This window comes from Macrotis lagotis, chromosome 5 (assembly GCF_037893015.1).
Source record: "Macrotis lagotis isolate mMagLag1 chromosome 5, bilby.v1.9.chrom.fasta, whole genome shotgun sequence".
NCBI lineage: Eukaryota > Metazoa > Chordata > Mammalia > Peramelemorphia > Peramelidae > Macrotis > Macrotis lagotis.
Window position 1 is genome coordinate 76,011,873 of NC_133662.1, and position 16,958 is coordinate 76,028,830.

General features: G+C 32.8%; 1 protein-coding gene across 4 annotated transcripts in view; it reads right to left on the bottom strand.

Moving 5' to 3' along the window:
- The window catches only part of CEP162 (centrosomal protein 162), a 134,541-nt gene that overhangs the window by 4,647 nt on the left and 112,936 nt on the right, over positions 1 to 16,958 (bottom strand). For 2 of the 4 annotated variants that reach the window (XM_074187095.1, XM_074187092.1), the window contains 5 exons: positions 11,804 to 12,025; positions 9,193 to 9,845; positions 8,144 to 8,285; positions 6,676 to 6,774; positions 892 to 1,026 (listed from right to left, as the gene is read on the bottom strand). In XM_074187095.1, the coding sequence (XP_074043196.1) occupies positions 892 to 1,026; positions 6,676 to 6,774; positions 8,144 to 8,285; positions 9,193 to 9,845; positions 11,804 to 12,025 (1,251 nt within the window). The remainder of the gene's footprint in view (positions 1 to 891; positions 1,027 to 6,675; positions 6,775 to 8,143; positions 8,286 to 9,192; positions 9,846 to 11,803; positions 12,026 to 16,958) is intronic. The other 2 variants (XM_074187094.1, XM_074187093.1) reach the window with 2 other exon arrangements.

Below are 16,958 nucleotides of genomic sequence, written 5' to 3' on the forward strand. Positions count from 1 at the left end.
AAAAATCTAACAGGCTGAAAGAACAGAGAAGTGATTTTGTATTTTTTCTTTTTCTTACCCATCTTCCTGAATATGTTTTAGTTCTTGGATCATGAAATACCCACGTGCTTGACTTTATAGTATCATTTGCCTCAATCTTACCATACAAACTAAAAATCATCCTATGTGTATGATTCTGCCAAATTACAGCCACGTGTTTAATGGTTTTGTATCTCAGTTCCATTTTGATTTTCCATTAGTATATTAAAAATCTGTGAGAATATCAGATGAATTCTATTTTGATCCACTTTGATCAAATCTATTCTGATTCCAACCGTATGACAACCTGTTGACATAATAGTGAACTAATGATTGTTACTTGAGAGTGGAATAGGGTCATATATTTGGAGTTTTCAGACTTGCAAATGCTTTACAAGGATTATAAGGCAGGTGCTATTATTATTTACATTTTACAGGAGGAAATTTCGGCAAAAACAAATTAGTCAGGGTCCAAGTGTCAAAGGTGGAATTTGAATTCCAATCTCTCCCAGGTCTGGGGGCTCCACCACCCAGCTGCCTCTACATCTCTACATATTGCATTTCCATTCAGACTGAACATACATTTTATTGAAGTCACTTGTTTATGAATTATACCATCTATTTAGATTGAAGGAGGATATAAATAAAAAATGGCTGGTTGTTAAGAATGGGCAAAATGATACAAGTTGTTTCCTGACTCCTCCAAAGAACAATTGGACGTGCATGTTTCTGAACTTTATCTAATAACATATTGTAAAAAGAAAATATTTAATCCTATTTCATATAAGAATCACATCAACAAAGAGAAATTCTACTCTGTCCAGGTAGACCAATCAGTATCATTTTTAATATAATAGAGACCTATAATTTTACCTGTTGAAGCTCTTTCTCTCTTTGCACATGTCTCATTTCCATATGTTTGATTTTCCTTTCTAGACCCATGAAATGTTTCATTTCTGGGGTATGGTTTTCTTTAGCCTCTCTTAATTCTTCCAACAGTTTTGAAATCTACAATCAGAAGTACAAACCAAATAAGTGAAAAACGACTATCTTATGTTACATTCAAAACTTGTTTCCTTTTAAAATGCTCCTGGCTTCCTTCTTCTTAACAGGATAAGTGAGGCTTTACTGAGGTAATTGATACTTTCTTCTTTCTCCACCTACTGCCCAACCCTCATTTTGGTGTGCCCAAGCCTTAAATCTTAACAGTTGGCAGTGTACTCAGCTACCCTTAGTATAAGCCAGTACTGATACTTGCTTTGGTGGACTCTGTTTGGCCATAAGATCCCCCTTTTTCAGTGAAAGTAGTGTTAAGGTTACAAATTAATTGTGACTTAGAGACTTTCTGCATCAGGAAACTTAGAGGTATTGTCCTTTACTTGTATCTACTTAAAAACTTACACTCCATAGTAAATAGAAAGTTGAAGGAAATGTGGAATAATATTAAAATAAATAATACAAAATTATGAAAACAATTTATTCCTCAGGATTTAAAATTATAATCTACCTCTAGAAGCTTGAGGACCATTTGCATGAAGCACATCACTAAAAGACGGACTAAATAAGGTGCCTTGTACATACTTAAACACTTCTTGTGCTCTTTAAAAAGTAAGTACTTAAAAGAAGTAAGACTAGAACTAAGACTGATTGGTTAGCCACATTTATTCAGGACTTAGTATGTATTAACACTGAGCTAAGCACTGGGGTGCTTGCCCATGTGCTTAAAGAGTGACAACATGTCAATATATAAGATTCATTGAGAGCTGATGAAACATGAGGGTTGGGGTCACTAGATTTGACAATTAAGAGATCAGTGGTGACTTTGGAGAGATGCTGCAAATGATGAGGTCAGAAGCCAGAAGGTGGAAAGTTTAGAACTGATTAAGGAAAGGAAGTAGAGGAACTGAATGTATATGCTTTCTCATGTTTGGCTGAAAAGGAGATAATAAGATGACCATTAGCAGAGATAATGAGCTCAGGGGAGTTTTTTTTTTTAAAGGACAGGGGAGATGTTAGCATGACTGCAGTTATCTAGGAAGGAGTCAATACACACGAAGTAATTAAAAATTAGAAACAGAATAGGGATGATAGTGGAGTCAACCGGTTGAGAGAAGTTGGGATGGGATCAAGGATGTACTTAATGGGCCTTACTTTGGCCAGGAAGGTTACTTCTTTATGATATACATAGATGAAAGAGGACATGTGGTAGAAGGTATCTGAGTGATCTGAGATGATATGGAAGGAAGAAGAGGTAGTTTTCAGTGACTGACCTCAATTTTTTTGGTGAAATGTGGCAAGGTCCTTAGCTCTGAGGATTGGGACAGGGGGTGTTATGAAGGTCTGAGGAGAGATTGAAATTTTGGAATAGCTACTATGGTGAAAGGGAAAAGAAAAACATGTGGGCAGTTATAAAAGGTTTGTCTCCCTGAAGTGAGGGCCCAGTGGAGATAGGTAATGGGCCAGGTTAGCATGGTTTTACGACCTCCAATTTTATTCAGCAACAAGTGAATAGGTGCAAAAGTGATGGATGGTGAAAATCATCCAAGGCTGGGGTCTGGCAAGACATGATTAATGATAGGACAAGGGGTAAGGAATTTGAATATAAAAGATAATGTAGCATTTAACTCATTCACCAAGGCACTGGGATAAGGAAAAGAGAAGACAGTGTAGGGATGATGGCCTGGAAAAGAAGGGAGGGATGGAAGGATCCAGGGTCATAGGGAAGATGAATAACCAAGTCTAGGTGATATAAGGAAAAAGAAAGATATAACAGATAATTATGACCATATAAAGCAGATTTAGTTTTGTGAGAAGTGGAATACACAGAAATCTGTGTATGGATGATGTGAAGTAGAGGAATAACTTGTGGGAATTAAGTAGGTTGAGAACTGGGAAGTTAGGGTATTTGAGGGAATATCAACCTGAATATTCAAGCCTCCTAGTATAAGGGCAGGAGTTATGAGGGAAAAAAAAATTGGGAGCTATGTATTGAATTCACTGAAGGAGAACATTTTGGTGATAAGTTTGAATAATCCTTAAAGGAGGAGATGTTGCTGAGTTGGGAGAGGAGGATGTACAAGTGGCAATGGGGAAGAAGGTGTGACCATGTGACCATTTCCAAGGGGTTTTAAGTGAAGGGGCAAACAGTACTATCAGTCAGGAGGGAGCTAGTTTTCACCAAAGGTCAGAAGATAAGATGAATGAGAAAGGAAAAATTTTGAGATGAAATTAAGTTTGCTATTATTCCTTAGTGTGTCAGAAAGCACAAGGAAAAGACTGGTTAATCTGGAGTGGGACATGTGGGAGGGTCGGGCTGAGGGGAATGGGAGTGAAGGCTTGGGTAGTTGTGGAAAGGGATTTGTACTTAAGCAGTTAAGGGTGCAGAGTATGTTTCAAAGTATGAATACAGGGAGAAAATAAAAACCTTCCTGAAAATGAAAAGTATCTTCAGAGGAAGTCCTAACTTGTAAGGAGTCTTCAAGAAGAGCCTGGATGAATACTTGTCAGATACAGTATAACAGAAATTCCTTTCAAGTATGGGTCGAGCTTAGGTTCCTTCTATTTCTCAAATTCCATATTACTTCTATTTGTAGCCCAGGTATGCATGTATACGGTAGAAAGGTAAAGATGATTTAAATTTGTTTATCCTCATTGATGATTTAAATATGTTTATCTTCATTGGTGTTTGAAGTTTTCAGGGTTTTTCTAAAAGGGGCACACTTATTTCATTGTTCCAATTAACATAATAATTAAGTTGATTTTTTAGTTTTATTATATACTACTAGATTCATGAATGCAAAATGTGAACCTTTTAAAATTAAAAAATATTGAACTGTGCAGGGAACATATTGAGGTTGTATATTATATATATATATATATGAAGATTTTTTTTGAGGAAAAATAACTGTCATCTTTATCACTTATTAAAATTACATAAACCATAATCTTTTTCTAAAAATTTAATTAAAATTCAAATTGCAAAGAGAAGGATTAGGATTTGTAAGTCTATAGATGGCAGTTTCTCTTAGTTTCTTCACTAGCAGGAACACTTTTAACTCTCCTGATTCTTAAATTCTCTTGATTCATAAATTCAGTCAAGTTCAGATTTTGAGTACTCAGAAAAGTTAATTATTTTTTTCTCTGTAGTATGAAAAAGCTGTTCATGGAAGAGGACAAATGACTCAAAATATATGTAAGGGAAAGCAAAACTGTTTACATACTGAAGAAAACTTTAAAAAGTTTTAAAAATTTTCAAAATTAAAAATCAACCTCAAAAACAAAAGAAAAATCAACTAACAATGACAATCATTTTGAACAATTTGGGGTTATAACATTTCTATTTTTTGATCACAATAGCTATAAACCTGATTGTGGAAATAAAAATAACACCCCAAAAATATAATTCTCAAGTAGCACTAAACAAAACTCTAGAGGAGGGGAGGAAAAGAAATTTATTGCCAGAGGATTAGAGATTTATTTCTTACAGAAACCAAAGGCTGTTTTGACATCAGTATTGAAAACTATAATTGCAAAACCTTTGGAGGGAGAAAATATTCCCTTATCCACAGATCTACTATGTTATTTGCTGAAATAGACAGGTGAGGGTTTATACATTTAAAAATATGTTCTTTCATGTATGGGTAGAAATAGTCAAATGTAAATATATGGTGAGTCAAAGATTTGACATGATTTTATAAATAATATTGAAGAACTGTTAAATTGTCAAAGGACAGCTGCAATACTCTTTTAAACATTAAACAAAGGTAATAAAGAGGCCCTGACATATGAAAGGGAATTGTTGACTCTCCATTTTGCACTGGAATTGCTTTCACTAAGAATACCAATGATCTTTTAACTACCACATCCAAAGGTCCTTTCCTTAGATTTCAACCTCTGAACTTTTTTTCTGTGGCTTCTGCCATGGTTTCCCCTTCCTACTTCTTCACTCTGCCTTCTTGGCAGGTACTCCCTTCACCTGTTTAATCTCCTGCTCAGTTTCTTTTGCACTAAGTGTTTGTGTAAGCCATGGCTCTATACTGGACCTTCTTTTCCTTCTGATACTGTTGCAATTTTACCTTGTTTACTAATTTGTTAATTTGAATATTTTCACATCTTTTTAATCAGTTTAAAGATTTACCAATTTTATTAGTGTTTTCATAGGAACAGCTTCTAATTAAATTGAATACTTCTATAGTTTTTGATTTCCAGTTTGTTTATTCTACTATAATTTCAATATTAACCTCTTTTGTGCTTATTTTAGATTTATTTATTTGTTGGCTAATTTTTTAAATGCACATTCAGATCATTGCATCATAAAAGGGAGATATTAATCCTGCTTTTATCTATCCTGGCTAAACCACTTTTGAAACACTGTGTTCAGTTCTGGATACCAGAGTTTATAAGTCACACTGACAATGTAGGAAACATCCAGAGGAATATGAATTGTTGCTGTTGTTGTTGGTCTTTCATTTCTGAGGACCAATGATAATCATAAATGTGATATGTTGATTTATGTGTGAATTGGATTTAATTGAGGCAGAGTTGGACAAAGTTGTTGGCCTTACTCTCTTCCAGAGTTAATGAAGTCCAGGGCAAGGCAAAAGTCAAGAAGACCAATGTTGCCTGGGATGCAGGGGATGATGTTGGCATATTCGATGTCTGACCAAACTCTAAGCATTCCACAAAACCTGCTTTAGTCCCATTCATGGACACTGGAACAAATTGTTCTCATTTGTCCATGTCAATTGAAGGACCTTAAAGTCATGACAATTAAAGATCAATAGGGGGAATAGGGGATATATAGCCTTAACAAGAAATTTGGGTTGGAAGGGGATGGATATGTTATGAAAACTGTCCTGACCTATTTTTAAGGACTGTCTTGTGGAAAGAGATGAAACTTGTTTTGTTTGGCATTAAAGGGTAGACTTGAGAAAAATTAGTAGAAATTCTAGAGAGGCAGCTTTTTAGCTTAAAATAGGAAAAACTTTCTAATAATAATAAATACCAAAAAAGTGAAATGCGTCTACCCTCTTAAGAGGGGAACTACTATATTGGTAGGTATAGATAGGTTCTGAGATTCTGGGAGTCATGTTTTAATCCATGTAAAATCATAAAATTTATGATTTTATTTTTATATTACCTATATCCACTTTAAAATGGACCAACTATCATGCATATCATGGATCCTGCCTACACAGATAAACATAATGAATCATTAAGCAAGATACTACTTCTCAACCATGTTTCGAAATTCCTCTAAGTATTTTGCCTTCTTACTTGGTAACGAGAAAAATAAATCATAAGGCACAATAATAATTCTTTTAGTTCTTAAAAATCTCATATTTATTGGACTATGGCATATTTTCTGCCACTGTTAAGCATCTATAATTGGGAACAAATTAAATTTAGTTATCTATCTTATATGGGAATACTTTTGTTCATTCAATCATTAACATTTTGAGTGTAGATTGGGAAAAGAATAAATGTTAAACTTAAGTTTACAAATGAATAATCTGCTGAGACATCTGACATGACTGGATGGTTCTGGCTTCTTCTGTTTAACTCTTTGTTTAAAAAAAATACCACATGGAAGCAAGAATTTGACAAATACTGCAAAAATTACAGAAAATCATTGTACTTTTTTTTCCCATTTCTTACCTCTTTTTGAAGGATTTCCTCTCGAACTTGTGAAATTGCTAAGGATTCTTTATTACCTTGCAGCTCACTAACTTGTGTTTGGAGATGTTTTATAAGGACCTAGGGAAATTGCCAAACAAGCTATATTTTAAAATAAAAACCCTCACTTTGACAAGTTATTTGAAAAAAAAAACACAAAAATATTATTTCATGAGCATTCTGATGACTAGCTTACTACATTATTGCTAATTTGAGGGATCAAATTAAAATATATTATCCTCTTGTGAAGGATACTGAATAAACTGATTGGAAAGAGATATCCATATTTCCTTAAATCCAGCACTTCAAAATTAAGAATACTTTAAAAGTATAATTTGTAGATTTTGAGGACATTTAGTCTGAATTATGCCAGGCATTTTGAAATGGCAGATGTCTAAATGTAGGCATTATAAGCTGAATTGTTTATTATTGTTAATTACAAAAGCAATGTGAATACTTCTTTTTGTTGAATATTTTGATTCTCTTGAAATGAAAGTTAAAACACAGTAAAAGTTTTACTCAGATGCTACTTTAAGGTACATAAACCACAGAGTGTGATATTCTGGATATTTAGTATATCAGGTATCAGCTGGCATAAGAGACAAATTATAGAGCTTTACTGTCACAGGTTTCTAAGCTGTGAGCAAGTTAAATCATGATTACTAGAAAATAAGGTAATGGGGTCAGATTAATGATTAAATGATTTTGATCCAAATGAAAAAATGACATACTATTTAATAGTTTAACAGATATCCTAAGTTCAACTAGTCAAAATCTTAACTGCAGTGAATTTACTATATATGTACAGCAAAAGACACTTAAAGAAAAGTTTATTTAGGAAATCTGGGAATAAATCTGAATAAAACTATGGTATTGGTCCAAATATAGATTATTCCATGAAAATAACATGTCTTTGAAAGAAAAAAAGGGAGATTCTGGGAGTCATGTTTTAATCCATGTAAAATCATAAAATTTATGATTTTATTTTTATATTACCTATATCCACTTTAAAATGGACCAACTATCATGCATATCATGGATCCTGCCTACACAGATAAACATAATGAATCATTAAGCAAGATACTACTTCTCAACCATGTTTTGAAATTCCTCTAAGTATTTTGCCTTCTTACTTGGTAATGAGAATACAATGAGAGTACAATAAAAATAACAGTTTGCTATTAAAATGAATGAAACAAAAAAAATAACATGACTTAAGTCTGTTTTTTTGGGGGGAAAAACAGTACAGACTATAATGGGACCAATATAATTTGTAGAGTTCATTTTTTAAAAAATAGAAAATTATCTTTTACAAAAACCCACTAATTTTCCATTCCTATTCCACAGATCAAAAATACTTTTCAATTCTTCAAAAAAAATTAAATAGTGTTCTGTAAGTAGTCACTAAAAAGTCAGACTAGGAAAAGTAAAAACAATTATTTTCATGTACCTCTTGTGTTGAGATTTTACGATTTAGCTCGGCTACTTTGGAAGAAGAATTTTCTATAGCATGTTGGCAAAGAAGTTTTTCTATTTCCCTCTGGTGAGAGGTTTTGAGGGCAGCAATGCGCTCTGCTGCATCTTCTTTGGCTCTAGAAAGATAAGAAAAGAAGGCTTGGGCATAATTACTTTTTTAGGTTCTACCAATACTGAATTAACAAAGAAGTATTTCAAGGAATCTCATTATTGAATGGAGTAACTCACTGTCTGAATATAAAGAAAAATTTCTACCCTCTAGTCATTTAAAATGTACTTAAATCTCTTTAAAGGATTTTGAGAACAATTAAACGTTTTTCTCTGCTTGAAATTTTAATATGGCTAGTGTGGATATATTTCTATACATCATTTTAAAGTTTGCTAAGAGATATACATATGCTATCTCATTTGATCTTCACAACACCTTAGGGAGGTAGGAGCTATTATTATCTCCATTTTACAGAAAAAGAAACTGAGGTAGATAGAAGTTAATTGACTTCCTCAGGGTTTCACAGTAACTATCTGAAACAGTTTTAATAGAGTCAGTACTCAACAGCTTTTGTTTCATAATTTCTACCTATGCTATACTAGAAACAGATTTCTATTGGTGGAATTGAAATGATCTTTATACTAATTTTGGAAACTACTATTAGATTTTGAGGGTAGCATCAGAGGTAGTTTTCTAGATGACAATTCTATCAAAAAAAGTGATGTCCTTACATGAATATGCCAACAATTTGCTATATTATTTAAAAATACGCATAAAGGGGCAGCTAGGTGGTGCAGTGGATAGAGCACCAGCCCTGAAGTCAGGAGGACCTGCATTCAAATCTGGTCTCAGACACTTAATTATCTGGCTGTGTGACCTTGTGCCTTGCAAACAAAAAACATAAAACAAAAAAATATATAAAAATAAGCATAAAGAAGGATAATGAAAATGAAAAGATCAAATTCTCTAATATAGTTCCAGTCTTCTGATAGCATTATAATTTAATATTTTGCTAAGGTCACGTAACTGTTTACCTTTTCACAGTATTTTCAAACTGGGCTTGTGTTACTTCAGATTTTGTCCTCTGCTCATTCATTTCAGAAGTCAGTTGTTCCAGTTCATTTTTCAATCTGGAGTTTTCTTGTAAAACTTCTGATATGTGAAAATCTGCAAAGGCATGTGGTTCATACAGTTTGCTATCCAAGGTTTCTGGGAAGGACTCAGCATTCCTTTTACTAGAGACCAAAAGAGCCTTCTTTTTGGCAGATCTTTCCTCACTTCCAGGTTTGTCACCTGAGTTCTGACTGGACAACATCAGTCGTCTCTCTTTTTGAAGTTTCTCTATGGTTTTGGTAAGATCTTGAATTTCTCTTCCTTTTGCAGCCAGTTCCTGATTGAGTCTTACTAATCTGGCTTTTGTGTGAGCCTGTTCCACTTGGAATTCTAAAGACTGGAAATCTTTATCATCTCTTTCATTCTTCTTGAGTTCTAACTGGACATTTTGATTTTTAAGCATTTCTATTTGAGCTTCAAGGGTTTTCACAGTGGCCTGATGAGATTCCTTCATGTCACAAAGTTCTTGCTCTAGAGCCTTCATATTGGCTGAGTTTTCATGATTCCTTTGCTCATTTGTTAATTTATTGGCAAGACGATGTTCAAGCTCCATCACTTGTTGCTCATATTGTATCTGGAAAAAAAATGAATATAATTCCAAACAGCTTTTCCAAGTTCATTAAAGTACTTACTAGAATCCTAGAGTCTGTTCATTCACAATAAAAACAAAAAAATTCCCCCTGTGAAAAAATGTATTGTGACCTAATTTACTTTTATCTACATATTGTCTAATATGCACAAAATATTCAGATCAAATAATTCTTGCTCAGGACTCCTTGAGGCAGCAACAGTTAAATAAATGTTCAATAATGTTTCATAATTGCAAGCTGTTGATATACTTTCAAGTCTCCTCAAACTATATTATAATTTCCTTAAAGAAAGTGATTAATTTATCTATCTGAAATTTGACCACAGCATCATCCATATTAAAAGACATGGTGCACAATTTGACTGAATAAATAACTATACCATTAGCACGTAGTCTCTGAGTGAATCTGATTATTAATTCTGTTGCAGAAATTGGTATATCTCATAGAAGGGATAGAAAATAGATTAACTTGAACGAGTTACCACTAGTCAGGGAAATTCCAAATATGCTTCATACTTTCAAAATTAAGTCTTTTATGTTGCCCTCATTCATTAGATCTTATTTATTCCTAATTTCCCAATATTTTTCTGAATAATTTCTATTTTTCTCTTTCACTGAACAAACATTAGTTGACTTCTAAATTCAAGACACTTAGGTGGTTCAATGGATAGAGTTCTAGGCCTGAAGTCTTCATGAGTTCAAATCTGGTCTCAGGTCCTTACTGATCCTGGGCAAGGCACTTAAGGACTTGCCACAATTTTCTCGTCTGTCAAATGAGAAGGAAATGGCAAACAACTCCAATGTCTGCTAAGAAAACCTCATATGGAGTCACAAAGAATTGAGCAAAAATCAGATACGACCGAAACAATTCAACAAAATTCAAGGTAATGCATTATGGACCACAGAGATTTGGAGGGGAAGGGTAAAGGGAGAAAATGATCTGTCAAGCCTTTTTTCTATATTCAGATTACTATCCCTCTTTCCTTTAAGTAATTCTCTAGAATTTGGTGAAAACCAGAGGAAAGTAAATCATGACTGATGAAAGCACATTCCCCCTTTCCCTATTTGTTCCCTTGCCATCACTCACAGAAAAAATCATAGTCAGTTTAAATTATAAAAATTTCAGAGATATGATTCTCTTGCCTTTGGAATTTTGCTAGTCTAGGGAATAGATGACAATTTATTCTCATTTCAATATGTTGGAACTTATAAACATTGCTTTGTGAGAGTTTTATTGATAAAATGAAAATATTCTGTAGGAGGGTCTGTTAGGATGCCATTGCCACACATGTTTCTTACTAGTAATTGCCAGGAGGTACCCAAAGCTCATTCAAAAGATGAGGTTAGAATTAAATTCTAAACAGTGTGCTTTAAAAGGATGCTGATATAATTACTGGGATAAACAAAAGCTATTTTGAAATGACCTCATTGTTTGAAAATCAATTTTCTTGAATTCTTGCCTGAACTAAAAGGGCAAATTTTCCTGTTTATACTACTGGATTCCAATATTGTCACAATGCTAATCTGTACTTCTGTACCTTGGTTATACCTTCTGACTGTGGTCTGACTTATTCGTTAATTCAGCTGCCTATTAAGTTTTGAGGAATAGTGAATTCTCTTGCTATTAATGACCTAATCTTTCACTACCTGAGATATTACTTGCTATATATCATTCCATCCAGACTAGACCAGTCTGCCATGAAGGACTATTGGGCACAGCCCCTGGCTACTCTTGAACCTGCTTGGATATGGAGTCAGGACAAGCAGATTTGGGCAAAGATCTAAAGATAATGCTGACAACTGGGACAAGTGTTAGATGAGATATTTAGGTAATTAATAAGAGGAGGGATTAGCCAAAATAAGGTTGAGAGTTCCTTTGGAATCTAGAGTCTTCATTATCTGTGCCATCCTATTATTCTTTATTAGAAGTAACATATTCTTACCTTTATTTTTTGAAATTGCTGTTCTAGAGTACGGAGACTTTTTTTTGCTTCTTCATCTTTACCCTCAAGCTCAGTTTCTAATTTTTTAATGCGTTTTTCCATAAATTCAACTGTATTTTTGGGTGGAACAATATCTGTATCACCTGCTGCTGATGCAGCCAATATTAAAGCAGGCAAAGAATTAGGATATCTTCTTTTTATAATTCCTTCCATTTCTTTAACCTAATAAAATATGATTATGAACATGCAAATTAACAAAAATAGTGAATTACTTATATAACTTATATACAACTAGTATCCATTAAATCTATTTTTACAAAATTGTCATACTTTAATGCTTGCAATTGAAAACTATCAAATGTAAAATAGACAATTCTAAGCCTTTATACAAGTGGACTATACTGTAGAGCTCTACATGAAACCAAGGAACATATAAAAGGACTCTCAGTTCCATGGTGTTTTCTTCTAACTTTTTTAGTAATAGAGTGGTAGAAGGGGATCCAGAAGGTGTTAAGAATTACATAGTTTCAGCCCATGTATAAACATTAACTCCTAGAATTCTAATGGCTATGAGTTGGAATTAGAGAGCTGTTTTAATTAGCATTTTTCTTATTATTAGTGATTTCGAACAGTTTTAACATGGCTGTTGATAGCTTGTCTTTCTTCTTTTCAGAACTGACCATTCTTATCCTTTAATAAATGGTATGTGAATACAATAGAATATTAGTGTTATAAGAAATAATCGAAGATATACTTTCAAAAAATCCTGGGAAAACTAGGATGAAGTGATGCAGTGAAGTGGGCAAAATCAGCAGGGCAATTTATAAAATAACAATAACACTTAAAAGGCAAACAACTCTGAAAAACTTAAGAATGCTGATTCCAGAAATGAGTTAAAATGCACAAAGAGACAAATATTTTTGGATATAGATAATGGCATTATTTCTTTTGTTTAACTATATTTGTTACAAAGGGAGAGAAATTACTTTTTCTTTGAATGTTTTGTTAGAATTCAGTTGGAAATCTATCTGGTCCTGGGTTTTTTCTTTTTGTGTGTGTGTTGGTAATTTGTATTTTTTATTTCTTCTCTTAATCTAAGTATTTAATGTTACTGTAAATATTCATTTCACATTACTTTTGGGGCATAACAGTTTTTCATCATTTCCTCTAACTTCATTTTCATTTTTTTAATATTTAGCTAGTGTTAAATCTCTTCTATTAGTTTTTTAAAAAAAAACAGCTCTTTGCTTTATTAATTCAGTGTATTTTGTTTTAAATTATGGATTTCTCATTTATTTTCAGAATTTATATTTTTGTTTGGTTGAGGTTTTTTTATTTATTACTTTTCTAATTTTTTAGCTGCATACCAAATTCGTTGAGTTGTTAGTTCTCTTTTCTGTTGATGAAAGTATAGAAACAATTTTTTTTTTATAATGACTACTTTGGTAGAATCCTAAAAGTATGGGTATACTATTGTCCATTTTTTTTTCTGTGAAATGATCTGTTTTCATTATCTGTTCTTTGATTCATCAATTCTTTAGGATAAAATTATTCAAGCTTCACTTAAGCTTTAATCCTTTTTTCCCCAATGTCCCTTATTGATGATAACATGTTACTTTATGATCAGTAAGGGACAATTTAATATTTCTGCTTTTCTGCATTTTTTCTGAAATTTTAATGACTTTGAACATGGCTATTTTTTTTGTAAAGGTACTGTATACATACAGCTGAGAATTAGATATACTCTATTCTATTCCCTTTTTATTAATCACAAGAGAACTATCATATCTAACTTTTCTAAAGTTCTATTCAGGTTCTTAATTTCCTTTTGTTCATCATTTTATTAGGTTTGACAACAATACATGTTTTGTTGTTGCTTAGACATTACAGTTGTGTTTGACTCTTTGTAATTCCATTTGGGGTTTTCCTGGCAAAGATACTAGAGTGGTTTGCCATTTCCTTCTCCAGTTTATTTTACAGATGAAACTGAGGCAGTCTTTCCCAAGGTTACACAACTAGTAAGTGTCTGAGAATGGACTTGAACTGAGGAAGATGAGTTTTCCTGGATTCAGGACCAGCACTCTAACCATTGTGTCACCTAGCTTCAAGTATTTATTATATGTCAGACACTGTATCAGATATTAGAGACATAAACAGAAAAAATAAGGCCAATATCTATTGGCAAGGAACTTATGTTATTTAAAAAGTAATTTTTATTTTATTTTTCTCAATTATACATGAAAGAACTTTAACATTAATTTTGAAAATAATTTTTGGGTTCCAAATTGCTTCCTTCTTTTCTTCCCTCCTTGGAAAGGGAAGCACTTTGAAATAGATTATACATATTCAGTCATTCAAAGCATATTTCCATATTAGTCATGTTGCAAAAGAAAACACAGATTAGAAAAGGGGGGGAGAATAAAAAGCAAAAAAGTAGGGCATCTAGGTGGCGTGGTGGATAAAGAACTGTCCCTGGAATCAGGAGGACCTGAGTTCAAATTTGACCTCAGACATTTAATAATTACCTAGCTGTGTGGCCTCAGACAAGCCACTTTATAACCCCACTGTCTTGCAAAAACCTTAAAAAAAAAAAGGATGCATGATTTGCAATCAGACTCCATCAGTTCTTTTTCTGGAGGTGGATAGCATTTTTTTAATCAAAGATCTTCAATACTGTCTTGGATCAAAATATTATTGATAATAGTGAAGTCATTTATAAATAATCATTCTGTACAATATTGCTATTACTATGTACAATGATCTCCTAGCTGTTTATCTTACTTTGCATCTGTTCTTTTATGTCTTCTCAGATTTTTCTGAAACCATCCTGTTTGTCATTTTTTTACAGCACAACAATATTAAGTCACAACTTTTTTCAGCCATTCTACTTGATGAGTATCTCTTTAATTTCCAATTCTTTTCCACCACAAAAAGAGCTGCTATAGATATTTTTATACATATAGGATTTTTTTCCTTTGATCTCTTTTGGGATGTAGATTTAACAGTCATAATGCTATGTCAAAAGATATGTACAATTTTATAACCCTCTGGGCATAGTTCTAAATTGCTCTCCAGAATATTTGGATCAGTACACAACTCCAACAACAGTATATTCATGTCCCAATTTTTCCCCCTTCAACATTTATCATTTTCCTTTTTATCATGTTAGTCAATCTAGTAGGTGTGAAGTGGTACCTCTGAAAACTGCTTTTGTTTTTATATCCTTTGACCATTTATCAATTTTATTGACTCATATTTTTATAAATTTGACTCAGTTCTCTATATATTTGAGAAATAAAGCCTATATCAGAGAAATCTGTAAAAAAATTTCCTCTGTTTACTGATTTACTACTAATCTTGTCAGTATTGGTTTTGTTTGTAAAAAACCCTTTTCATTTAATGTAATAAAAATTATCCATTTTATATCCCAGAATACTCTCTAACTCTCGTTTGGTTATAAATTCTTTTCTACTTTTTCATGCTTCCTTAATTTGCTTATAATGAGGTTATATTCTAATGGGTAAGGTGACAAGTACATACACAAAATAAATATAAAATGGTTAAATACACAATAATAATATAGTGTAGTGGGAGGGAAGGCAAATTAAGAAAGGATTCATGATATTTGAGCTATGTTTTGAAAGAGAATATGAGGTGGTGAGGATGAAGAACAATGCAGAGATGGGATCTGATCAGTGTAAATCATGGAGATATGAGTTGGAATATTGTGTATGAGGAACAGAGAGAATGTCTACATCATAGAGTGTTAAGAGAGAGAATAAGTTATTTATAATAAATTCTGATTTAGATCTCTGAAAAATTGTGTTTCTTATAAATAACATTACTCTACTTTTGGATTTTGCTTCCTAATTCTTCCAGTGCTTTTTGGATGAATCTGTTACAATCATGGTCATTTATGATTATGAACTGTGTCTCCCCATTATTATCTCACTTTTTTTTCTGCTCTTTTTACTTTTTTTCCTTTCAAAGGGTAAGTGGAGGGAGAAATAGAAGGAATATGATTAACATTATAAATATATAATTAAATTAATCTATCCCTACTCTTCTCTTCCAATTCAAACCCTTATCTCTTATGCTTTATTTAACTTTTAAATTTCCTCTTCATGATCACCCTCTCCAAAGTTGAAGCTTCTTTTACTTCTGATTATATCTCATGATTGTACTCTTCTTCTTTATTCCATTTTCCCCCTTTCCCTATGACCACCTTATCTATTAAGCTAATATATTTTTACACCAGAATACATTTTAATATGTGTGTTCAACTCTCATTTATCTAGTTTAGATAAAAAGTGAGGTTATAAAATGCCTGCTTTCATTATCTGTTCCTTCATACTTCTACGTCATTCTTGTCATGCATAGCATTTATGCAAAACAGTTAAGTTCCACTCCTTTCTTTTCTTTTCTTCTCTAGTATATTCATTTCCCTTTTCTTTCCACTCTTAAAATAGAATAGAATAGAAGAAAACTACATATAGGTCCTATGTTTGTCTCTTGACATTAGGATTCTAAAGGGATATCTGTATTTTCTCCTACTAGTCTATAAGTACTTTGTCACCATTTTCCCTTTCAGTTGCCCAAATGCATTTACATTTCAATGTTTCTGCTCTGTTCAAGTTTTTTCATCCGGGATGCTTGAATGTCCTAACATAGTAAAAACACATTTGACCCCTGTGGACTATAGTTAGTTTTGAAAGGTATGCTATTCTTGGATTTAAGTTTTTATCTTTTGCTTTTTGAATTTGTTCAATTTCCTCCTCCCCCTTTACAGTAGCTGCTGCAACGGTAATTCTGAATGTAGTTTCTTAGTCCTTAAACTCTTACTTTCTAGATGCCTGAAGTTTTTTTTTTGCTTTCTCCTGGAAGATCTGAATTTGGGCTATGACATTCCTTGGTTCTACTAGATCTAGATGAATTTTTTAAAATGATTTATTGAAATATAAAATTCTAAATTTGGTCATTTTTGGGGGCACCTGATGATTCTTAAATGATCTCTCCTCACTGTTTTTTTCAGACCATTTTTTGGATAGGAGATACTTTGGTTCTTTTCTAATATATCTTTATGTTTCATGGAAATGTTGTGTTTTGTTTGCTCTATTTTATTTTCACAGAGTCCACTACCTGGGTAACATTTCCC